This window comes from Rhinolophus ferrumequinum, chromosome 13 (assembly GCF_004115265.2).
Source record: "Rhinolophus ferrumequinum isolate MPI-CBG mRhiFer1 chromosome 13, mRhiFer1_v1.p, whole genome shotgun sequence".
Classification (NCBI taxonomy): Eukaryota; Metazoa; Chordata; class Mammalia; order Chiroptera; family Rhinolophidae; genus Rhinolophus; species Rhinolophus ferrumequinum.
In genome coordinates, this window is record NC_046296.1 from 49,948,141 (window position 1) to 49,973,611 (window position 25,471).

The 25,471-nt window shown below is 39.3% G+C and overlaps 1 protein-coding gene across 1 annotated transcript in view; it reads left to right on the forward strand.

Annotated features, from left to right (window-relative positions):
- SRD5A2 (steroid 5 alpha-reductase 2) overlaps positions 1–25,471 on the forward strand; it is a 53,528-nt gene that overhangs the window by 22,197 nt on the left and 5,860 nt on the right. Inside the window, exons 2-3 of the mRNA XM_033125087.1 lie at positions 19,971–20,134; positions 23,970–24,071. Coding sequence (XP_032980978.1) covers positions 19,971–20,134; positions 23,970–24,071 — 266 coding nt within the window. The remainder of the gene's footprint in view (positions 1–19,970; positions 20,135–23,969; positions 24,072–25,471) is intronic.

The window sequence follows — 25,471 nt, forward strand, 5'->3', positions numbered from 1 at the left end:
CCACCATCAGTGGATATGTAGATTGCTTTCATGTCTTGGCTATTGTAAATAATGCTGCAATAGCAATAAACATGAGGGTGCATATATCTTTCTGATAGCCTGTTTACATTTCCTTTGAATGTATACTCCAAAGTGGGAATGCTGGATCATAAAGTAATTGTACTTTTAATTTTGGGGGGGACCTCCATAGTGTTTTCCATAGTGGCTACACCAATTTACATTCCTACCAAGAGTGCACAAGGGTTCCCCTTGTTCTACATCATTGTCAACACTTGTTATCATTTATCTTTTTTGACAATAGCCATTCTGACAGGTGTGAGGTGATATGTCATTGTGGTTTTGATTTGCATTTTCCTGAGGATTAGTGATATTGAGCACCTTTCCCTCTACCTGTTGGCCATTTGGATATCTTCTTTGGAAAAATGTGTATTCACTTCCTTTGCCCATTTTTAAATTGGATTATTACTATTATTAGCTATTGAGTTATATGAGTTCCTTATGTACTTTGGATATTAACCTCTTATCAAATATATAGTTTGCAAATATTTTTTCCTATTCTGTAGATTGCCCTGTGCAGATGACGTTTAGTTTGATGTAGTCCCACTTGTTGATATTTGCTTTTGTTGTTTGAGCTTTTGGTACATATCCAAAACATTATTGCCAATACCTCAAGTCAAGGAGCTTTTTCCCTGTGTGTGTGTGTGTGTGTGTGTGTGTGTGTGTGTATGTGTTTTTAAGGGGTTTTAAGGTTTCAATTCTTACATTTAAGTCTTTAGTCCAGTTTGAGTTGATTTTTGTGAGTGGTATAAGTTAGGGTCCAGTTTCATTGCTTTGGGTGTGCATATACAGTTTACCCAAACCATTTATTGAAGAGACTATCTTTTCCCCATTGAATATTCTTGGATTATCTGATATTAGTTGGCTGTATATATGTGGGTTTATTTCTGGGTTCTTGATTCTGTTCCGTTGGTCTACATATCTGTTTTTATGACAGTACCTTACTGTTTTTATTATTACAGCTTTGTAATATAGTTTGAAATCAGTAATTGTGATGCCTCCAGCTTTGTTCTTCTTTTTTTTTTTATTAATTTATTTTTAATTTATTGGGGTGACAATTGTTAGTAAAATTACATAGATTTCAGGTGTGCAATTCTGTATCACATCATCCATAAATCACACTGTGTGTTCACCACCCAGAGTCAGCTCCCCTTCCATCACCATACATTTGATCCCCCTCACCCTCATCCCCCACCCCCCAACCCCCTTACGCTCTGGTAACCACCAAATTACGTTCCCCAGATTAATTTTCAAACCCCGTGGCCATCCTGTGGTCACCGACTGCCCTCCAATCCCCTCACCCTCCCCCCCACCCCCCACCCCTCCCGCCCATCTAGCAACCCTCAGATTTTCCTCATTGTCTCCCAAACTGTTTCTGATTAGTTCATTCACTTATTCTTTTCTTTAGAATCCGCAAATAAGTGAGATCATATGGTACTTATCTTTCTCTGTCTGACTTATTTCACTTAACATAATGTTCTCTAGATCCAGCCATGTTGTTGCAAACGGTAAGATTTCTTTCTTCTTTATGGCTGCATAATACTCCATTGTATAAATGTACCACAGTTTCTTAATCCAGTCATCTACTGATGGGCATTTTGGTTGTTTCCATGTCTTAGCTATTGTGTATAGTGCTGCAATAAACATAGGAGTGCATAAAGATTTTTGAATTGAAGTTTTGGATTTCTCCGGATAGATACCTAGGAGTGGAATTACTGGATCATAAGGTAGTTCCATTTTCAGATTTTTGAGATACCTCCATACTGTTTTCCATAGCGGCTGCACCAGTCTGCAATCCCACCAACAGTGCACAAGCGTTCCCTTTTCTCCACATCCGCGCCAGCACTTGTTGTTTGTTGATTTATTGATGATAGCCATTTTGACTGGGGTGAGGTGGTATCTCATTGTGGTTTTTATTTGCATTTCTCTGATGGTTAGTGAGGTTGAGCATTTCTTCATATGTCTGTTTGCCATCTGTATGTCCTTTTTAGAAAAATGTCTCTTCAAGTCCTCTGCCCATTTTTTAATTGGATCGTTTGTTTTTTTGGAGTTGAGTTGAGTGAGTTTTCCATAGATTTGTGATATTAATCCCTTATCAGATATATCATTGGCAAATATCTTTTCCCATTCAGTAGGATCCCTTCTTGTTTTATTTATTTTTTTTATTTATTTATTTTTTTATTTATTTTTATTTATTTATTTTTTTTTCCTTCTTGTTTTATTGATGGTTTCCTTTGCTGTGAAAAAACTTTTTAGTTTGATATAATCCCACATGTTTATTTTTTCTCTTAGTTCCCTCGAGCGAGGGTATATATCAGTAAAAATCTTACTCCGGATAATGTCTGAGAAGTTTCTTCGTATATTTTCTTCTAGGTATTTTATGGTTTCAGATCTTACATTTAAGTCTTTAAGCCATTTTGAATTTATTTTTGTATATGGTGTAAGGAGGTGGTCCAACTTCATTTTTTTGCATGTGTCTGTCCAGGTTTCCCAGCACCATTTATTGAATAGACTGTCATTACTCCATCGTACATTCTTGCTTCCATTGTCATAGATTAAATGGCCATATAGGCGTGGATTTATTTCTGGACTCTCTATTCTGTTCCATTGATCTATGTGTCTGTTTTTATGCCAGTACCATGCTGTTTTGATTACTGTAGCCTTGTAGTATAATTTGAAGTCAGGTATTGTTATACCTCCCACTTTGTTCTTATTTCTCAAGATTGCCTTTGCTATTCGGGGTCTTTTATGGTCCCATATAAATTTTAGGATTATATGTTCTATTTCTGTGAAAAACGACGTTGGCAGTTTGATAGGAATTGCATTGAATATGTATATTGCCTTAGGCAGTATGGACATTTTAACTATATTAATTCTTCCTATCCATGAACATGATATGTGTTTCCATCTATTTATATCTTCCTTCATTCCTTTCTTCAGTGTCTTATAATTTTCTGAGTATAGATCTTTTAGTTCTTTGGTTAAATTTATTCCCAGGTATTTTATAGTCTTTGGAGCGATTATAAATGGGATTGTTTTTTTAATTTCTCCTTCTGATGTTTTATTATTGGTATATGCAAATGCAACTGATTTCTGAATATTAATTTTGTATCCTGCCACTTTACTAAATTCATCTATCAGCTCTAATAGCTTCTTGGTGGAGTCTTTAGGGTTCTCTATATATAGTATCATATCATCTGCATACAATGATAACTTTACTTCCTCCTTACCAATCTGGATGCCTTTTATTTCTTTTTCTTGTCTGATTGCTGTGGCAAGAACTTCCAGAACTATGTTGAATAGAAGCGGAGATAATGGGCATCCTTGCCTTGTTCCTGATCTTAGGGGGAATGGTTTTAGCTTTTCCCCATTGAGTATGATGTTAGCTGTGGGTTTGTCATATATGGCCTTTATTATGTTGAGATAAGATCCCTCTATTCCCACTTTCTTAAGGGTTTTTTTTATCATAAATGGCTGTTGGATTTTATCAAATGCTTTTTCTGCATCTATTGATATGATCATGTGATTTTCATTTTTCATTTTGTTAATGGGGTGTATCACATTAATAGATTTGCGGATGTTGAACCACCCCTGCATACCAGGGATGAATCCCACTTGATCGTGGTGAATGATCTTTTTAATGTATTGCTGAATTCTGTTTGCTAATATTTTGTTGAGGATTTTTGCATCTATGTTCATTAAAGATATCGGCCTGTAGTTTTCTTTTTTTGTGGTGTCTTTGTCTGATTTTGGGATCAGGGTGATAGTGGCTTCGTAAAAAATGTTTGGGAGTCTTCCCTCCTTCTGGATTTTTTGGAAGAGCTTGAGGAGAATTGGTGATAATTCTTTTTTGAACACTTTGTAAAATTCACCTGTAAAGCCATCTGGTCCAGGGCTTTTGTTTGTTGGGAGACTGTTGATTACTGATTCAATTTCCGTGGTGGTAATCAGTCTATTCAGGTTTTCTGTTTCTTCTTGAGTTAGCCTTGGAAGGTTGTACGCCTCTAGAAAATTGTCCATTTCTTCCAAATTGTCAAATTTGTTGGCATATAGTTGCTCATAGTAACTTCTTAAAACTCTTTGTATTTCTGCAGTGTCCGTTGTCACTTCTCCTCTTTCATTTCTGATTTTATTAATTTGGGTCCTCTCTCTCTCTTTTTTAATGAGTCTGGCTAAAGGTTTGTCGATTTTGTTTATCTTCTCTAAGAACCAACTCTTGGATTCATTGATCTTTTGTATTGTTTTTCTGGTTTCTATTTCATTTATTTCTGCTCTGATCTTTATTATCTCCTTCCTTGTGTTCCCTTTGGGCTTATTTTGCTGCTCTTTTTCCAAATCCCTTAAATGTGAAGATAAACTGTTGATTAGTGATGTTTCTTGTTTCTTTAGGTAGGCCTGCAAAGCTATGAATTTCCCTCTTAGGACTGCTTTCGCGGTATCCCATAGATTTTGGGTCGTCGTGTTTTCATTTTTGTTTATCTCGAGATATCTTTTGATTTCTTCCTTGATCTCCTGCTTGACCCATTCATTATTTAGTAATAAGTTATTCAGCCTCCATGAATTGGTGTGTCTTCCAGTTTTTTTCCTGTAGTTCATTTCTAATTTCATAGCATTGTGATCAGAGAAGACAATTGGTATGATTTCAATTTTCTTAAATTTATCAAGACTTGTTTTGTGGCCTAACATATGATCTATCTTGGAAAATGTTCCATGTGTGCTTGAGAAAAAGGTGTATTTTGCAGCATTGGGGTGAAATGTTCTGAAAATATCGATTAAATCCAAGTGGTCCAATGTATCATTTAAGGCTGTTGTTTCCATATTGATTTTCTGTCTGGAAGACCTGTCCCTTGTGGTCAGAGGTGTGTTGAAGTCCCCGAGTATAATAGTGTTACTGTTGATCTCTGCCTTTATGTCAGTCAGTACCTGTTTTATATATTTAGGTGCTCCTATGTTGGGTGCATAGATGTTTACTAGGGTTATGTCCTCTTGTCGGATCGATCCCTTTATTATTATATAGTGCCCATCTTTATCTTTTAGTATGTTCTTCATTTTAAAGTCTATTTTGTCAGATATAAGTATTGCAACTCCAGCTTTTTTCTCGTTTCCATTTGCATGAAATATCTTACTCCAACCCTTCACTTTCAGCCTGTGTGTGTCTTTTGTTGTGAGGTGAGTCTCTTGTATACAGCATATACAAGGATCTTGCTGTCTTATCCAGTCAGCCACCCTATGTCTCTTGATTGGAGCATTTAATCCATTTACATTTAAAGTGATTATTGATAGGTACATAGATATTGCCATTTTTAAATTTATAGTTAGGTTGTTTTGATCTTTCTTCTATTTACAGAAGTCCTTTTAGTATTTCTTGCAATGCTGGCTTGGTGGTGATAAATTCCTTTAGCTTATTTTTTTCTGGAAAGCTCTTTATCTCTCCATCAACTTTAAATGATAGCCTTGCTGGATAAAACAATCTAGGTTGTAGGCCTTTGTTTTCCATCACTTTAAGTATCTCCTGCCACTCCCTCCTGGCCTTCAATGTTTCTGTAGAAAAATCATTTGATAGTCTTATGGGAGTTCCCTTGTATGTAACCCTCCGTCTTTCTCTTGCTGCTTTTAGGATTCTCTCTTTGTCTTTAAGCTTTGCCATTTTAACTATAATGTGTCTTGGTGTGGACCTGTTTGGGTTAATCCTGGTTGGAACTCTCTGCACTTCCTGGACTTGTATGTTGGTTTCCTTCATCAGGTTGGGGAAGTTTTCAGACATTATTACTTCAAATATGTTCTCAATCCCTTGCTTGCTCTCTTCACCTTCTGGTATTCCTATGATGCGCATGTTGTTGCGCTTGATGTTATCCCAGAGGTCTCTTAGGCCATCCTCATTGTTTTTTATTCTTTTTTCTTTCTGTTGTTCCGTTTGGGTGATCTCTGCTACCTTGTCTTCTAAGTCGCTGATTCGATCCTCTGCTTCATCTAGCCTGCTGGTAATTCCTTCAAGTGAGTTCTTAATTTTGGTAATTGTGTTCTTTAGTTCCAACTGGTTTTTCGTTATGATTTCTACATCCTTCTTTATGTTTTCTCTAAGCTCGTTTGTTATGATTTCTACATCCTTCTTTATGTCTTCTCTAAGCTCCTTAAACATTCTTATCACCAGTGTTCTGAACTCTGTCTCTGAGAGGTTGGTTACGTCTGCTTCATTTGGTTCCAGTTGTGGAGGCTTCTTCTGTTCTTTTATTTGGGACGTGTATCTTTGTTTCCCCATTCTGGCTGACTGTGTTTATTTTGATATATTAGGTAGATCCCCTAGAGTTCTTAGTTCTTGCTAGGTTATCTTATGTAGTATGTGTCCTTTATATTTGACTCGCACCACGTCGTCCTCCTCTGCGTATGCTCCAAAGGTGAGTCTTGTGTTGTGCACACTGTCCCGTTCAAGAAGATCTTTAATTGCTTCCCGCTAGTGAGCAGGTGGGGTCAACTCCTGGGCTGACCCACCGTGAGACTTGGCTCTGCCCCCCGCAGGGCACTCTGCTGCGTGAGGGTTGACCACCCCAATGTGATTTGGCCTCTATGGGCTCCAGAGCCTGCAGAGAACCCCCTCTAGGTGTGTGACCTGCAGGTCAAACCCGGCTGCACTCCGATTTGGTCTGGAGTTGGCCCCCAGATATGCCGAGTCCCGTGCCACCCAAGCTGGGCCCCGGCAGGGAAGTCCCAGAACAAGGCAAATCACCAAGCACAGCAGCAACAACAACAGCAAAGAAAAAAAAAAAATCAAGTACATTCACATGCAAAAAAAAAAAAAAAAAAAAAAACAGCTGATAACCCCCGCTCGACACAGGCAAAGATATCAAAGATACAAGACAAAGCAAAACAAAACCAAGCAAAGCAAAACAAAGCAAAACAAAAAGCAGCGACCGTCTCAGCCTGAGCCCACCAAGCAATGACCAGGTTGTCCTCTGCTGTACCAAAGAGCCCCCTGCTTATTGCGCAGGCAGAGCCGGTCACCTGGTGCCCAGAGAGACTTTGGGACTGCAGACTTAAATGCGTGGGCCTGAGGGGTCTGGATGATAGTCTCCACAAAGTCAGTGCAGCTTCTGCCCTTGTCCGCACGTATGCACACCGAGAGTAGCACCACCAGCCCTTTGTCCAGAGCTCCAGAGTCCTAGGGCACTCCTTCAGTGTGTGTATATGGGTGCGGGCGGGAGATTTCTGATCTGCTGACCGTGCCTCACAAGCTGGGCCCCAGCAGGGCAGTTTCAGAACAAAGCAAATCACCAAGCACAACAGCAACAACAACAACAAAGAAAAATATCAAATACGTTCACATGCAAAACCACCTGATAACCCCCACTCGACAGAGGCAAAGATATCAAAGATATAAAGACAAAGCAAAACAAAACAAAACAAAGCAATACAAAAAGCAGCGACAGTCTCGGCCTAAGCCCACCAAGCAATGTCCAGGTTGTTCTCTGCTGTACCAAAGAGCCCCCTGCTTATTGCACAGGCAGAGCCGGTCACCTGGTGCCCAGAGAGACTTTGGGACTGCAGACTTAAATGCGTGGGCCTGAGGGGTCTGGATGATAGTTTTTACAATGTCAGTGCAGTTTCTGCCCTTGCCTGCACAAATGCACACTGAGAGTGGCACCACCAGATACGTGACCAATACTCTTGAGTCTTAAGGCACCTCTTCAGTGTGTGTGTGTGTGTGAGTGCGGGCGGGAGATTTCTGATCTGCTGAAAGCCCAGAGCTGCGCCTTCCTCACTGCTGATCTCCGGGTGTGTCTCTGCAGCTGCACCCACCCCACCCTAGGCAGGCCAGGAAGGGTGGGGGCTGGGGATGGAGGGGTCTTCACTCTCCCAGCCCAGCCGTGCGTCACCCTCTTCCCGCAGGCCAGAAAAGGTGGTGGCTGGGAGTGGAGGCGTCACTTCTCTCCTAGCGCAGCCAAAATCACGCACACTACCCAGTCTGCCTGGGTCAGGGTTGCCCGTCAGGCTTCCCAAAGCCTGAGCCTTAGATACCACTCCTCGGTTCAGGGGCCGGTTTAAGTCTCTGGAAGGGCGGAGTAAGATTGGAAGAGCGGGGCGGGGGAGGGGCCCAGGTATGGAGGCTATGTTCTTTGTCTGCGCTAGGGCCCTCCTGGCGGGAGAAATCAGCCGTGGGACGCAGGGAAAGAGCCCGCCTCCCGGTCTCTGCGCTCTCCGCTCTGCCTTGGGCTCCCGTGCGTGCCTGGCACAGCGGGGCTCCACCGTGGTTTCCAGTCCCAGTCTCTGGAAGGGCGGGGTAGGATTGGAAGAACGGGGGGGGGGGGGCCCAGGTATGGAGACTGCGCCCCCCGTCCGCCGCAGGGTGCGCCGCCTTCCCGGCGGGAGAAATCAGCCGTGGGACGCAGGGAAAGAGCCCACCTCCTGGTCCCCGCGCTCTCCGCTCCGCCTGGGATCCCGTGCGTGCCCGGCACAGCGGTTTTTGGTTTTCACCCCCGCCAGCTGAGGCTCCGTTGGGGGCTGGGCTCTCCCGCCGCTGCCTGCCGGGCGCTCTCACGCCGCTCCTCTTTTTCCTTTCCTTGCTCGCCCAATTAGCGTACCTTCAAGTATTTCTTAGCTTCAAGTAATCCACGAATCTCCCCACTATTCTGTGTGGTGAGCGAAAATTTCTTTGATGGGTTATAGGTCCGGTTTGCAACAAGATCCGGAGGAGAACTCAGAAAGTGCGCCCTGCTGCCGCCATTCCTATCTGTTCTTCTTTTTGAGGATTGCTTTGGCTCTTCAGGATCTTTTGTGGTTTCATACAAATTTATATGCTCTTTTTTCTATTTCTATAAAAATGACATTGGAATTTTGATAGGTATTGAATTGAATTTATAGATGGCTCTGGATATTATGCACATTTTAACAATAGGAATTCTTATCCATGAATATGGGATATCTTCCCATTTGTTGTCTTCTTCAATTTCTTTCATCTTACAGTTTTCAGCATATAGCTCTTTCACCTCATTGATTAAATTTATTTTTATGTATTTTATTTTTTTGATGGTATTGTAAATTATGTTGTTTTCTTTATTTCTTTTCCAGATAGTTCATTGTTAGTGTATAGAAGTACAGATGACTTTTGTATGTTGATATTGCATCCTGCAACATTACTGAATTCATTTATAGTTCTCACTTATGAAGCTCCCTATTGATCTTTGCTGGTATGTGTGTGGGGTGGGATGGGGCTGGTGTCACTGATTTTTTCCTGTGGTGTTTGGCTGTAGTAGAACAGATATTTTCCTAAAGTTTTCATCTTTCCATGTTGCTCCTTTTCCTGGTTACTAGACTAGAGAAAGTAGGCTTTGTTGGGGTTTTTTTTGTGTGTGTCTGTTGGCACTTAGTGGTTGCCAGCTTCTTCGGCTCCAACTCTAGGATATATGAGGCAAAAAGAAAACCCAGAAAACTGACTGCCAGATTGTTCTGCAAAGTCCAAGATCTCTAGCCTGTGTGACATCTTTTCTCCACATTTTGTAGTCTTCTTATGTTTATTTTACAGACAATTTGCAGGGAATCAGTTGTATTCCTGTAAATGAAGTTATGATGCATATTTGATATGCATGGTATAGTATCTGAAGATTTGTATGATATGATATAAACTGTTTAAAGCATATGATAGATTCTTTCATTCATTCAATATTTTTTCTAGGCCTACTCTGTGCCAGGCACTGTTCGAGGCACTGAAGAAACAGTGGTGAACAGAATAGATAACATTCTTTTCCTTAGGTAGAGCAGGCATTCTTGTGAGAGGAGACAGACAATTAGGGAACAAAACATAGTTTGTTATATTTGAAAAGTGCTATTGGAATAAGGAAAGCGGGTTTAGTAGGACAATGAGTGCTAGAGGCATTGGAGGTTTGGAGGGTGGTCAGTAAAAATAACATTTGAACAGAGACATGAGAAAAAAGTGAGACCTGTGTATATCTGGGGAAGAGCTCTTCAAGTAAGTGACAATGGTCTGAGGTGGCACATGCTGGTCCTGTTCAGGTAACAGCAGGGAGGCTGAAGTGGCTGGAGTGACGTGGGCAAGGGGAAAAGTGAAATGAGGTCAGAGATATAGTTGGGGAACCAGACTGTAGGCCCTTGAAGGCAATCATAAGGATTTGGGCTTTTCCTTAGCCATGAGGGGGGTTTTCAGAGAAAAATAGCTTTACTTTATCTGCTTTATGGAGGACAGGCTACAATGAAGGAAGTACAGGTCAAGTGAGGAAGCTTTTGCAAATATCCAGGAGTGGTTTAACAATGGCTTGAACACAGTTGGTGAGATGTGGCCAGGTTCTGGAAATATTTTGAAGGTAGAGCTGACAGAATTTGCTAACAGATTTTATGTGGAGGATGAGAGATAGATAGAGAGATAGAGATAGAAAAGTCAATGATGGTTTAAGGTCCTTGATGTGCATAATTGGAAGAATGAAATTGCCATTTTCTGAGATGGGGTGGACTCAGGGAGGTACAGGTTTTGGGGAGAATGGGCAATGAGGGGCTTGGGTTTGGATGTAAAAAGTTTGAGGTATTCTTTAAACTGGACGTCTAGTAGGAAGTCGGCCATAAGAGTTCAAGCACTGCAGACATCCTGACTGGAGACAAAAATCTGGGAGTTGTCATTCTACACATGATATTTATAGATATGAGACTAGACATGATTATATATACAGTGGCTGTTAAAAAGAAGAAAAGAGTCCTGAGCCCTGGGGCACTCCAATATTTAGAGGTGAAGGGAATGAAGAGAAACCAGCAAAGGAAAATGAGGAGAAATCAGTGAAGTAGGAGAAGAACCAAGGGAAAGTGGTGTGCTGGATGGTGAACAAAGACAGTGTTTCCAGAAGGATGGAGTGATTACCTTGTCAAATGAAAAGAGAGCTGAAAATTGACCTTTGGATTTGGAAATGTGGAGATCTCTGGTGGTCTCCCCAAGATGAGTTTTTATGTGGAGGAGGGAGAGAGGAAAGAAGAGAAGATTTAGAAATGGCAGGGGTAGACAACTCTTTAGAGACATTTTGCTGTAATGAAAAGAAGAAAACAGAGGGGAGGTGGATGAATGGGGAGATAGGGCTGAGGAAGGAGTTATTACTATATGTAACAAGTAAATATATACATAGAAACCTTGCATTTAGATATAGAATTTTTTGATTGACAAGCCGAAAATTTCATATAGTGAAAAGTCTTCAATAGGCTCGATAATCTTAGTAATAGCATTTCTATTTGAAGAAGACTTAGTTAAATATGAGTTGGTCTATGCAAGAAGTGTAATTTTAAAGGTTGTTTCTTTGGTTTAAATTGGATTTGCAATTTCAGTTAACCCTTTCCAATGAGTCTCACCCCCCCATGAATATTTACTTAGCAGTGATAGAAAAGTTTAGATCAACAGAGTACTTATCAGTCTCTGTATCAGAACAAACACAAAAGAATGAAAATTTACATTAGAAATGTAAGAGGGATTAAAGTGAAGTGGTCTCAAATCAGGGAAACTGAGGCTCAGATGATACGTTGGCCATGGGATCTGAAGGTGTAACTCACCTACAACCCTCCACAGTACTGATTTTAGCCTCTTGGGCTACTTTACTCTCTTCCCCTTCCTCTTCATTGTTTGTATTGCTTTCTACATTGAAACATTTATTTTGAACTGCTTCCAGCTTTCCAACATCAAAACCATTAGATCAGAAGAATTTTATTTGTTTTCCAGGACGCCTGGCTTTCCAGAGCCTTGCGCTTGTGCTGTGTGTTCACCAACCTCCTCTCTTTTTCCTGCTGGAAAATCCAGCAAGGTAGCATTTCCCAGGCTCCTCTGCAGTTGGGTGGGGCCAAAGTTGGGTGGGGCCAAAGGAATGAGGGTGGGAGTGATGCACGCCGGTTCCAGCCAGCAGCCGGCCCTTAAGATAACCTTACAGAATCCTCCATGCTCTCTCTCTTCTTTTGTCTGCCCGCCAGAGGGTGGAAGATGCCCTGGAAGAGGCTGGCTCCGGAATGATTGCAGAGCAGATTGATCAGCACATCTAAACAGCTGTGTACTGTGGCCTGAACAGGAAATGAGCTTTTATTACGCGTAGCCTCTGATACTTTGGAGTTATTATACTCGCGAGCCTGTCCGGATTAATACCTACTCTTTTGGATGAGACACGATGAGTATTGACTCTGTATTCAGATTTAGACAGTCCAGAGGGTGGGAGTGGGGTGGATTCATGATTTAATTTGAAAGCATGGCTACATGCACTATGTCGTGGGTTTTTGGAAGGCAGGGACTTTATCTTTTGGGCCTGTTTTGGGGCGTTGTTGGCATGAACAGGGCCACATTGTCAGGTAAGCAACTATTTTTTAATAGCCTTTCTGTAGTCTTCCAGAACACTTTCCCTCTAGGAACTTAGGCCACCTTTAGGCCCTCAAAACTCTCATAGAGTATAAGTGGGAGGAGAAACAAATTAATTCGGCAATTATCCTGTGTCAGGCATTTTTTTTTCTTGCATCATCTTATTAAATTTTACAAGAATCCAATGAGATAGTCACGATTAACCTTAGTTTATAGATGTTTATAATCAATATAGTCATTATTCTTTTTGACACTCAGTCACAAATTTGGCCAGTGGAACTCCTTTCCAGTTCGTTTATGTAAATTTGACAACCCCTGTCTCTGCTTTAATCTTCAGTTGTTGCCTTGCTTTCCAGCATAACAAACTGACTCACCTTGTACTTTTCCTGTCTCTGATCTGAAATGAGCTATTTCTTCATGGTTCCCACTTCCTTTAGGGAATGGTATTTACAAAAGACCTGGGTAGCCCAGTGTTCTTGTTGCTGCCATGTGTCATGACGCCTAGGTCTTTGAGTGGGCCAGTTTTAAAAGTCATGACTCCATCTTGGTATTTCCAATTCAAATTTAACATTACAACTTTTCATTTTATTTTTTGGTTGTATCTTTTTCTTTTACGCTGAAAATCTTAGTTCTTCATCACAATAGCCGGTTTACTTGTTTGCTCTATGGACAATACTCATAAAATAATTTATAAGCTACAATACCATTATTACTGATAAAGAAGAAATAAAGTTTATTATTTCTATGCCAATCTTTCTTTCTTTAGAATGTGTTCCTTTAGGATATATAATCAGAATACTGTGTTCAAAAGTCACTTGAAAGATTGTTTTTATGTGTGTGCTGGTGTTACCAATTTTACATACAATTGGGTTCATGTTTCAGTTCATTTTCAATTTTACAATTTGCTTTTTCTTCACTTTTTGATATGGTTTTATTTTTTAAATATGTAAAGGCATTTACATATGGTCCAAATTTCAAAACCATATAAAAAGGTAAGTTCAGTGAGGTTTTACTCCATCTCAAGCTAATCTTTTCCACTCTTTATCTTCGCCCCTCCTTCTGCCCTCTATCGCGAGCATCCTTTAAAATTAGTCTCTCATTTATCCTCTTAGGATTTTCTTTTCGGCAAAAGTAAGCAGGTATGGCCACTTTGGTAAACAGTTTGTCCACAGTGTGCCAATACCTCAAAATGTTAACATAACTGTAAGACCCAGAAATTCCACTCCCAGGTATCTTCCCAAGAGAAATGAAAGCATACATTCACATAAACCTTAGGCATGAATGGTCATAGCAGCATTATCATAGTAGCTAAAAAGTCGAAACAATCCAAATTTCTACCAACTGACAAATGGGTAAATGTGGCGTACCCATACAATTGAATATTATTCAGGGATAAGAAGGAATATGAATGAACCTTGAAAACATTATGCTAAGTGAAAGAAGTCAGTCACAAAAGACCACATATTATATGATTCCATTAGTAAGAAATCGTTGGAATAGGCAAATACTCATAGACAGAAAGTAGATTAGTGTTTGCTAGGGGGACAGGTGACCTTGGGAACTACATAATGAAGTTTCTGTCTGGAGTGATGAAAATGTTCTGGAATTGGATAGAGGTGATGGTTGCACAACTTTGTAAATATACTAAAAACCACTGAATTGTGCACTTTTAAAGGGGTGAATTTTACCTCAATAAAGCAAATGATATATCTATATATGTATACATATGTTCTTATTTCCTTTTCTTGATTATGAAAAGGTGGCAAACTATAGATAACTATTTTGCAGCTTTCTTTTTTCACTTATAAATATATCTTGGAATGTGGATGAATCTTGACAGAATTAAGCTGAGTGAGCAAAACCAATTTCAAAAGATTATGTATGTATTATTTTATTTGCACAATCTTTTTGAAATGACAAAACTGGAAAGGGAGAACAGATCAGTGGTTACCAGGGACGGGGAGAGGGTAGGCATTTGGCTATGGCTGTCAAAGGACAGCACAGAGGGCTCTGATGATGTAATAAGAAAATATACTGAGGTTAAAAGTTTCATAAAATATTATCTTCTCAGCCTTATATAAATACATTTAAAAACTCGAAAGATATTTGTGATTTTCTATGAAAACTTAAATTTTACAGAATTTATCAGGAAGCCACAAAAGGCATCTAAAGAAATTCATTACCATGAGAGAAATAGAGATATTATCAATAATACTAACAACCCCTCCTTTCAATAATGCAATCCTAGATAGATTTCACAAAGGGCTTCTACCAAATGTTTAAAGACTGGGTAACTACTAATGATATTTATGCCATTCTAGAGCATGGTCAAAGAATGACGTCTTCCAGATTTACATCAGGAAAGTGTAACATTATTTGCAGATGCTGATATACCTGGTATGTCCAGGAAAATGTACTGAAAAGCTATTATAAATAATAAGGGGATTCAGGAGATGGCTAAGAACAAAATTAATATTTAAAAAAATCAAAGGCCTTCTTCTAAATTAGGAGATGTAATTAAAAAATAGTCATGGGGATGTGTAGCGCAGCATGGGAAATATAGTCAATAATGTTTTAATAGTTATCTATAGTGTCAGGTGGGTAGTAGACTTGTTGGGGTTATCACATTGTGAGTTCTGTAAATGTCTGATCACTATGTTCTGTATGCCTGAAACAACAAAAACAAAAACAAAAACAACAAGAAAGAAGGCGTGTGTGTGTGTGTATGAAAAAAAGATGTAAATGGAAAATCCCATTTATAGTAACACACACAGATTTTTAAAAACCTTGGGATTAAATGAATAAAAAATGTGCAAAATCTATATGAAGAAACTTAAAGACTTACTGAGGGACACACACAAAAATACCTGAATGAGTGGAAAGGAACCACCTGCACCTGAATAGAAAGGTAATGTTAACAACAACTTTATAAAGATAACGTTAACAAAAACACATTTCCTGAATTCTTATCATTTGTCCTGTTCTAAGCACTTTGTATAATACTTGTACTGACTCACTTAATCCTCACACCCCTATGAGATGGGCAGATAAAGAAACAAACACAGCCACAATACTTAAGTGACAAGGTCATACAGCTTGTCAGTGGAAGAGGCCTGCAATTTAACCTCTATGCAACACAGTCTGAATTCTTCTTAATGAACTTAAAAAAAAATATTAAAGTATACAATTCAGTGGTTTTTAATATATCGAAAAAGTTGTGCACCATCACCACTATTTAATTCTAGAATATTCTTATGACCCCCCTCCCCCCTCCCCATAGAAATCCTGTGTCGAATAACAGTCACTCCCCACTCTTGCATCTCCCATCTGCCGGCCACCACCAATCTACTTTCTGTTACTAAGGATTTGCCTGTTCTGGACATTTCATATAAATACAATCATGTGATATGAGGCCTTGTGTCACTAGCTTCTTTCACCTAAGATATGGTTTTTAAGGTTCATCCATGTTGTAGCATCTATCACTACTTCATTCCATTTTATGGTTTAATAATATGCCATTGTATAGATTTACAACATTTTGTTTATCCATTGGTTGATGGACGTTGGGTTGTTTCCATTTTTTTGGCTAATATGAATAATGCTCTATGAACATTTGTGTACAAGTTTTTGCATTAACATATGTTTTCATTTCTCTTGGGTAGATAGATACCTAGGAGTGGGATTTCTGGGTCATATGGCAACTCTGTTTAACTTTCTGAGGAACTGCCAGACTGTCTTTCATAGCGGCTGCACCATTTTATATTCCCACCAGCAATGTGTAAGGGTTCTAATTTCTCCACATTCTTATCAACACTTGTCATTTTTTTTATGATAGTCTTCTAGTTGGCTTGAAGTGCTGTATCATTGTAGTTTTGATTGACATTATTGATGCTGAATATCTTCTCATAGGCTATTGGACATTTGTTTATCTTTTTAGGAATAATGTCTATTAAAGTCCATTTCCCTTCTAATTGGGTTCTTTCTTTCTTTGTTGTTGAGTCGTAGGAGTTCTTTATATATTTGGATATTACATTGTTATCACAAATGATTTGCAAATATTTTCTCCCATTCTGTAAATTGTCTGTTTACTTTATTGATAGTGTTCTTTTTGCACTAGAGTTCTGAATTTTGAAAAAAGTCTAATATATCTATTTTTCTCTCTCCATAACTTTTGAGAGAGTCCCTCTAGTGAATTTTTCATTTCAGTTGTACCTATAAACTCCAGATTTCTATTTGGCTCTATTAACCTAAAAATAAATAGCCAAGTGAGAGGCAATAAGTGTTTATTTGAGATTCAAAGAATAGCTATTTAAGAAGCACTGATTCAGGCAGAAACTCAAATAGTGTTCCAATTAGGGGGTGAAAGCAGGGTTTTTTACGAGAAAGGGAAGAGGAATAATTACATGAATAGGAGAAAGGAATTTCTACTGGTGTTAATAAGTCAAGGAAGGAACTTCTGTAGATGCAAATAAAGAAGTTATTCTTTACCTGTACATGGTGGTGCTAGTTCTAAAGACTGTCTTTAATTTTCAATTTGGTAGTCAGGATGTCTACTTTCCTGTTAGCTTTGGAATTTATTTGCAAGTACAGACAAAAATATTTGCAGTGGTTGAAATACAATGTTGGTTTTGCCCAGTTCAAGTTGTTTTGCCCAATTCAAACACTCCAAAGGTTTGAGGAGTAAGATCTGCAAAGCAGTTCCTCTTGAATGGCTGCTCTAGCTCTATTTTAAAATGGCTCCACTTAGGTCATCTTTTCACAGTTCCTTTATATAATTTCTAACTCTGCATTGATATTTTCTGCTTGATGAGACATCATTCTTATACTTTAGTTCTTTAGACAGGGTTTAAACTCTTTGAACATATGCTCTTTGAATACATTTAAAATAGTTCATTTGAAGTTTTTGTCTAGTAAATCCAATGTCTGGGGTTCTCAAGCACAGTGTCTATAGATTGCGTTTTTCCTGATATGTGTCATACATACTCTTTTGTTTCTTTGCATGTCCCATAGTTGTTTAAACTCAGTGTTTCAAATAATATTATGTGGCAACTCTGAGAATCATATTCTCCCTGATTCCCAGGATTTGTTGTTGTTGCTGCCTGTTGTAGTTTGCTTAGTGACTTTTCTGAACTCATTCTGTGAAGTCTGTGTCTTTGTTGTTGTAGCCACCGAAGTCTCTACTTGGTTAACTTAATGACCAGTTAATGATTGGACAGAGATTTCCTTAAACACCTGGGACCAATACGTCCTCCAGTCTTTGCCAATGGCCTTTGTGTGCATGTTAGGGAACTCCTTCAACAAGCACCTTGTAGTTTACAACTCTGCTATACCCTCACTTGCTACCTGTGCAGACCTCAAGGTGAACCAGAGAAGAGAACTTAGGACATTTTCAGGTCCTTTTTGAGCATGTGCATGGCTATCTAGATTCCCAGGAATATATATGACCTTTTCAAAGCTTCTGTGTGCATCTCATTCCTCAGCCTTTCCTCCTAAACTTTTTTGATTAGTCTATAATATGCCCCACTTATGATGCATCACCTCAGGCCACTTTGCTGTTAAGACAGTCGAAAAATATCCTTCTTCCCCCCCAGAAACTTTCCACACTGGGTAAGTCTGAGGTGGAATAAAGACAAGGCTTTTGAGTGGAGCCTTCCAAGGGACCACCAGACAGGTAAAAGGATGACTTCTCTTTGGGAATGAGGCTTTGAAAGAGTTCCTGCCCTGTTTTGATCCCCCCAATTCTGGGAACACGGGCTGTTACTTTGCGAGGTATGTAGAGCTGGAAAGTGGGAGATGGGACAAGGTAAATTAAAATGCCAAAAATGTATTGCCTTTACTGAGATTCAGGCATTTTCTTGTCTAAATGCTCCACAGGTTGCTGCAAGCCTTTGGCTAATAGTCAGAGTTCTGAAAAAAAAAACTGATCCTGACTTTTATTTTTGTCAGTTTTTTTCTTTGCTTTTATGAAGAGGTGATCTCTTGGAGGTTCTCCTTCTGCCATTTTGTTTTCTTAACTAATTTTTAAATTTAAGAGTAATTCTAAAATTTGGGTGTTCGTAAATTGGTTTTAAGTTCACATGAACAAATAAACAATCAAGAGTAAACCGAAAAATCCTCAGAAAGTTTAATGATGTAAGAATGGCCCCAACCAGTATTAAGACATATTTTAAAAGTACAATTATTAAAACAGTGTAGTTTTGGCAATGGAGAACTCAGTGGAACAGAATCAAGGTTCCAGAAGAAGAAACAATATGTATAATTTAGTGTATAATACCACTAGCAATGCATGTCAGAGAGAAAGAGATATTTAGTAAATTTACTAGCGTTGGGAAAAAAATAGGTTGGATTCTTATCTAACTTCTTACAACAAAATAAATTCCAGATGTATCAAAGGCTTAAACATAAAAAAATCATTAGAATGGGAAAATTGGGAGTTAAACAAAAATTATGTCTGAGTGGGTACAACACTCTAGAAACAACCCAAGTATCTATCAAAGTAAAACAGATAAATACATATGGTACATTCTTACATGAGAATAATATACAGCAATAAAACAAAATGAACGATAGCTATGCACAGCAACATGCTTGAGTCTCAGAAACACAATAATGAGTTAAAGAAATAAGACATTAAAGAATGTGCTACGTGTCATAGAGTATGATTACATGGAATTAAAAATGAGCAAAATAAACTATATTTTTACGGATGCATACAAATGTGGTAAAATTATACAGAGGCAAAAGGAAAGGATTTTTATAAAAATCAGGATAGTGGGTATGGTTCTGTGACCAGGGAGGGACCCACAGGAGGCTTTGGGGGTGATGACCATGTTCTATTTCTTGACATGGTAAGTGACTATATGGGCATTTATTTGATGGTCATTCATTAAACTATTTATACAGTTTTATGAACTTTTCTGTATGACTGTTACATTGCACCATAAAAGAATAATAATTATAAAGAGGATGTATAGTGAGGTCTAGAATTTAGCATTATACCTTGGGCAATATTTTGAGGCTATTTATATTTTTTAAGGTCCTTTCCCTAGATTCCTCTAGATTCATAATTCCTAACATTGAGATAAGTTTCTATTTTCTGAAGGGATTCTGCAGCCATTTTATAGGGAATGCTACAATATCAGCAATTAGATCATATAAGAGAGACATGGAAAGCCATATGGTGAAGTGGCTGATATCAAAATGCCATTCCATTACCAGATGGGGTAAGCCAGGCTTTATTTTTCTTCCTGTATAATCTGGATTTCACTTCTTGCTTATAGAAACCATCAGCATCCAATCCTGAGCTCCTAGGATTCACTTTATTAACTTCTGGAATGTGCATGACGTTTACCTTTCAAGGCTATTGTAAAAATAAAATAAGACAATAAATGGATTTTAATGAAACAAAACAAATAATATCATAAATGCTTCGTTTAGAGCCAGGTAATCATTTTCTTTCATTGCAGAAATCTAAGGGAAAATGGTTTTTTAAAATTGGTTTGATGTGATTATCTGTAATGTTTTCCTCTCATTGATTTTTTTTTTCTTTAAACAACGGATCCTGACTTGACCCTTCTCCCCCATATCCCAGGACATTTGTTTACTCATTCCTCACTAGAGGGAGGCCTTTTCCAGTCGTGTTACTTTTCAAAGGCTTCGTCTTCTGCATGGGGAATGGACTCCTGCAAGGCTACTGTCTGACTTACTGTGCTGAATACCCTGCTGAGTGGTACACAGACATACGATTTAGCCTGGGTAAGTAAACCTGAGCACTTTCCACCCAACACCACTCCCCACAGTGTAAATCACCATCACCTCTTCCCACCCTATTACAGTAAACTCTCAGTGATTCCATTCTTCCCCTCTCTCATCCCTTCTCTGGTCTTTTCTCTGTACAGCAGCCTGAGAGAGCTTTGAAAAACATCATGTCATTCCCCATCTCAAAACTCTCCAGTGGATTTCAGGATAAAATACACATCCCTCACCACTGCCTATAAAACCCAAATGTCCTTGGCTCAGTCCGATGTCCCGACCTCCTTTCCTGCCTCCATCCACCTTATTTTCTGTGCTGTAGCTTCAGTGGCCTTCCTGCTGGGCCTGAAATGGTCAAGCTTGTCCTGGCCCAGAGCTTTTGTGCAGACCACTCCCTCTGCTTAGCATGCTCTGCCCCTATATATTCATGGAGCTTGGTCTCTCTCTTTATTTAGGTCTCTATCAATTATGCCTCCTCAAATAGACTTTTCCTGCCCACCTACCTAAAATCGTAGAAAATGCTGACTGTTGAATTTGTTTCCTTATCTGCGAGAGGAACTGAAGTCCAAGAAGGTTCCACTGTTTGTACATGATTTTGGCTCAGGCCAGAAATATGGCAGTTATCCCCATTTCCTCTTTTTGCATCGCACATCACATTCTGTCCATCATGTGGCACTGCTGCCTCTAGTTCCAAAACATGTGCCAACTGGGCTCACTTCTTCCAAACTGCACTCACTTCCTCCTACTCCAAGCCACATGACCTCTTGCCTGGTGACCTTCAACCTACACTTTCTGGCCTCCAATAACCAACCACTTCTCCACACAACAGTCAGAGTGAACATTTGAAAATACAAACAACCAGAGGATTAATTGTGTGAAGGCTAATACATATGCACCAAGGAGTATTCTGGAGCCACAAAAACAAACAAAGCAAAGTAAAAACAAGAAGTGTCTCCGTGTGCTTATGTGGAGAGATCTCTAGAAATGTGGTTAAATAAAAATAAAGTGTGAACAAGGTAGCTAGCATGCTACATTTTATGTAAAAAGGGGAGAGAAAGAAAATGTGCGTGTATCTGTGTGTAAAATTGGAAAAGAAAATATTGGATTAATAAAAAAGGAAACTAATAGTAATTAATAAAAAGTTACTGTAGGGTTTGGGGTTAAAAGAATGGGATGGTAGGCAGAGTTCTTCTTTCAATATAGCTTTGTCATTTGAATCATGAAACTTCATAACTTAGTTAAAAAATCTAAATGGAAGAAAGGTCCCTAAAATTGAGAACAAACAAAATAAATGTGCCTAACTGTATATTAAACTGGTAACATAACGATACAGGAAAATGATTTATGCTGATTTATAGGAAATACAGGGAATAAAGAAATAAGTTAAACACCATCATGAGGAAGTAAGACAGTTTTATCTAGAAAGGAGGGAATTCTGAGGAACAACTGTGTGATCTTTTCAAGAAGTCAGTGTCTCCCTCTCCCCTTAAGGTAGGGATTTGGGCTAGATTAAAAGAGCCTTAAAGGACATAACAACCATACGCCAGATGTGGTCCTATATTGGATCTTGGTTGGCACAAACCAGCTGTAAGAGGTATTTGGGGGATATCCGAGGAAATTGGACTATGGCTTAGATATTATATAAGATGAAAATCCGGAAGGGTATGCACTGAAGTCTTTAATGGTGATAATTTCTCGGTGGGAGGAATAAGGTGTCTTGGTTTTCTTAGTTTTGCTGATTAGTGTTTAATCTTCCACACAGCATATGTATTTCTTTTGTGATAATAGCAAACAGAAATCAGATCCTATTTCTCTCCTGCTTAAAACCTGCCAGTGGTTTCCTATTGCACTTAAAAATCCAAACTTCTCACCATGGCCTGTAATGCTTGATGTCACTTTTTACTTATCATTCTATTATATTGCCTCACTTCTCCCTTATCTTATAGTTTCAACTGCAACGCCTTTCTTCTGTTTCTTAGACCTGCTAAAACTATTCTAACCTCAGGGCCTTTGCACCTGCTGATGGCTCTACTAGATTGCTCTCCCTGAGATCTTTGCATTTTCATTTTTCAAATCACAGGGCAAATGCCAAATCTTCAGAAAAGCTTTCCCCAGTTCATCTACAGTAGAAACACCTCCACCCTACCCCAATTCACTCTCAATCTCATTATCCTACTTTGATTTTCTGTTTTACAGTAATAATCATGTGATTTTTGATCTTTAAATTATTTAAATCCATTTCTGTGTGCCTCCACTAAAATTTAAGCTCCATGAGAAGAGGCACGTTGACTGTTTTTCTCACTATTGTATCTCTGGTGTTTAGGACAGTGCTTGTACATAGTAAGTCCTCATTAAATATTAGTTGAATGAATGAATAAATGAATACATGAATTAGTCTCATACCATCCTCGTGAGATAGGTACTATTAGAATCTACATTTTACAGATGAGAAAACTGAGGCCGAGAGAGGTGGTGACTTGCCTAAGTACATACAGATATCTAGTCCAAGGTTCCTCCTTTTTCCACAGCTGTACATGCTACTACCCTCTCTCTCTCCACCTTTACTTCCTCACCACTGGCATCCCTTCCCAGGTTCCCTTTCTCTTAGGCCAATGATCGTTTGACTAGACAAGATTGAAAATCATGGTTTCATATCATAGCAATTGAGGTGAGAGTAGATCTAACTGTTTTTATTCAACTGTTCTTGCTTTTTGCCTCATGTATTTTGATCAGCACAAAGACACTTTGTGGAGTGGTGAGGTTGGGCACCTGTGTAGAACCGTGTTTCTGGTCTGTAATGATATGGCCGTTCGGATGCAGGACTAGCATCCCCGATCCTGGCTCTTCTCGCCTCAGACCAGAGCCCTTTCTGTACCGGTGGATGGGAGGAGAATGTGTGTGTGTGATTTGGCAGTGGTGGAAACCAGTTTGCTAGGCGTCAAGCTCTCCAGTCTAGCTCACATTACTTTCATGAGAGTGGATACTATCAGTCAGGAGTGCTCTCAGCAATGCGTCACAGAAAATCAACTCATGGTGACTTAAATCATTAAGAATATATATTTCTCCCATAACAAGAATGTTCAAGGGTTGTTGGCTTCGGCATTCCTTTAGTTGCTTGCTGATGTCACACAGTACCTGGGATCTTAATGACATCTGCTCTACTATTCTTAGCATGTTCACCTCTGGTCCTCATGATAGTCCCTTCATGATTACCTGAGAGGTGCTGTAGCTCAAGGCATCACATCTGGCAACGAAGGAGGAGGGAGCCAGTAGAGGAACTGGCTCCATCTGCCTCTTTTATCAGAAAAGCAAAAGATTTCCAAGGAAGCCCCCAGAAGACTTCTCTTTACATCTTCTCATCAGAACTAGGTCACAAGACCACCTTTCAGCCTTCTGGCCTCTATAGGGAAGATGGAAAAGGAGAAGGGGGTGGAATTGGCTGTTGAGTTATAGTCAATCAAACCAAAACTGTGATTTGACTATTTGTCAATGAACCAAAGGCTTGCTATTTATTCATTCATTTACTTGCTTATTTAAGAATTGGACAGTGGTGCTGCCTCCTTCTCCTTCTCCCACCTGTCTCTATCACGTGACACTATGCACTTCCAGTTTTTTGGTCTACGCAACAGCACAGCCTCTCCACTCAAATTTGGGACCAGCACTAATTGCTTCTCCCGCCTACCTTTTTTTTTTTTTTTTTTGCCATATCTTAGGAACATTCTTAGAATTCAAAATCAAATGCCCTTCCCTTCATTTTTAGGAAAAAAACTTAGCTTGTGAGAAAAACACCAAAATCAGGGTACATTTTTAACTTCCCTCCTCTCTCTTCTTTTCCCAGGCGTCTTCTTATTTATTTTGGGAATGGGAATCAACATTCATAGTGACTATATATTGCGCCGCCTCAGGAAGCCTGGAGAAATCATCTATAAGATTCCACAAGGTAACATCTCCCTTGCCCTCCAGATTCCCACTCTTCCTTGGGAGCCTGTCTTAGGGATTTACTATGAGTAACAAATGACATGATGTATCCTGCTTTGCCCCGGACTTCTCCTCCACATCCCATCCCACCCCACAACACACTTGAATTTCTGATCTGAACCCACAAGTGCAAGAGCGGTATAAGAGTTCTCAGGAAGGTGCAAGATCACAATCCCCTGAGGATGAGGGAGAGTGTGAGGCGGAGGGCGGGAAGAGGGCTGAGACTTCACTGCAGTAGGTAACATTATTATATGCTGTGTTAGGGTTCTCCAGAGAAACAGAACCAATGAGGTGATAGATAGATAGATAGATAGACAGACAGATAGATAGACAGACAGATAGATAGAGACATAGATACAGATATAACTATAGAGGTATGAAATGATTTATTATGAGGAATTGGCTCATGTGACCATGGAGGCTGAGAGGTCCCATGATCTGCTATCTGCAAGCCGGAGACCCAGGAGAGCTGGTGGTGTAAGGTCCAGTCTGAGTGCCGGAGAAGACCAAAGTCCCAGCTCAAAGACAGTCAAGCCGGGAGAGTGAATTTTCCCTTACTCCACCTTTTTGTTCTGTTCAGGCCTTCAGTGGATTAGACAAGGCCCACCCACCTTGGAGAGGGCAATCTGCTTTTCTCAGTCTATCAATTCAAATGTTGAGCTCATCCAGAAACACCCTCATGGATATAATCAGAAATAATATTTTACCAAATACCTGGGCACCCTGTGGCCCATTCGAATTGACATAAAAGATGAACCATCATGTACACACAGAGTGTCAGCCTTTCCTAGATTAAGAAATAGAGCTGAATCATACATGACCAGCAAATTTGTCCTCTCCAGTGAGTCTCACAAGACTTATATAGTGAGTAGTCAGGGGTAAAAAGTGTGAGTTTCCTGACACTTGTATTTCTTAAAGGTGTAGAGAACAATATTTACTTAAGCAAAAATTTGGAAGGGAGGTGTTACAAGTACAGTGCATTTTCAGAGATAAAGGCACAGAATATTTGAAGTCCTAACTGCTCCCAAGAAACCAGGGTATGAGTTGATAAATACAAGCAGTTGGGAGTGAATCAGTACAAGTAATCCTTCGATATTTTTAGGTGAGGATTTGTATTAGTGGCTCCCATCCTTTTTCATGTAAATATTAGGTTGGTGCAAAAGTAATTGTGGTTTAAAAGGTTAAAAATTATTGAAAAAAAACCCGCAATTACTTTTGCACCAACCTAATAGAACACTTTACATTAAAAAATTTCCTAAATTGAACATGATGTTAGTACAGATTGACATTCATTGATTAAGAAAATAATGACAAAGCTTCTATGAATTCAAAAGCACATTTAAATGAACATAAATGTTGCTA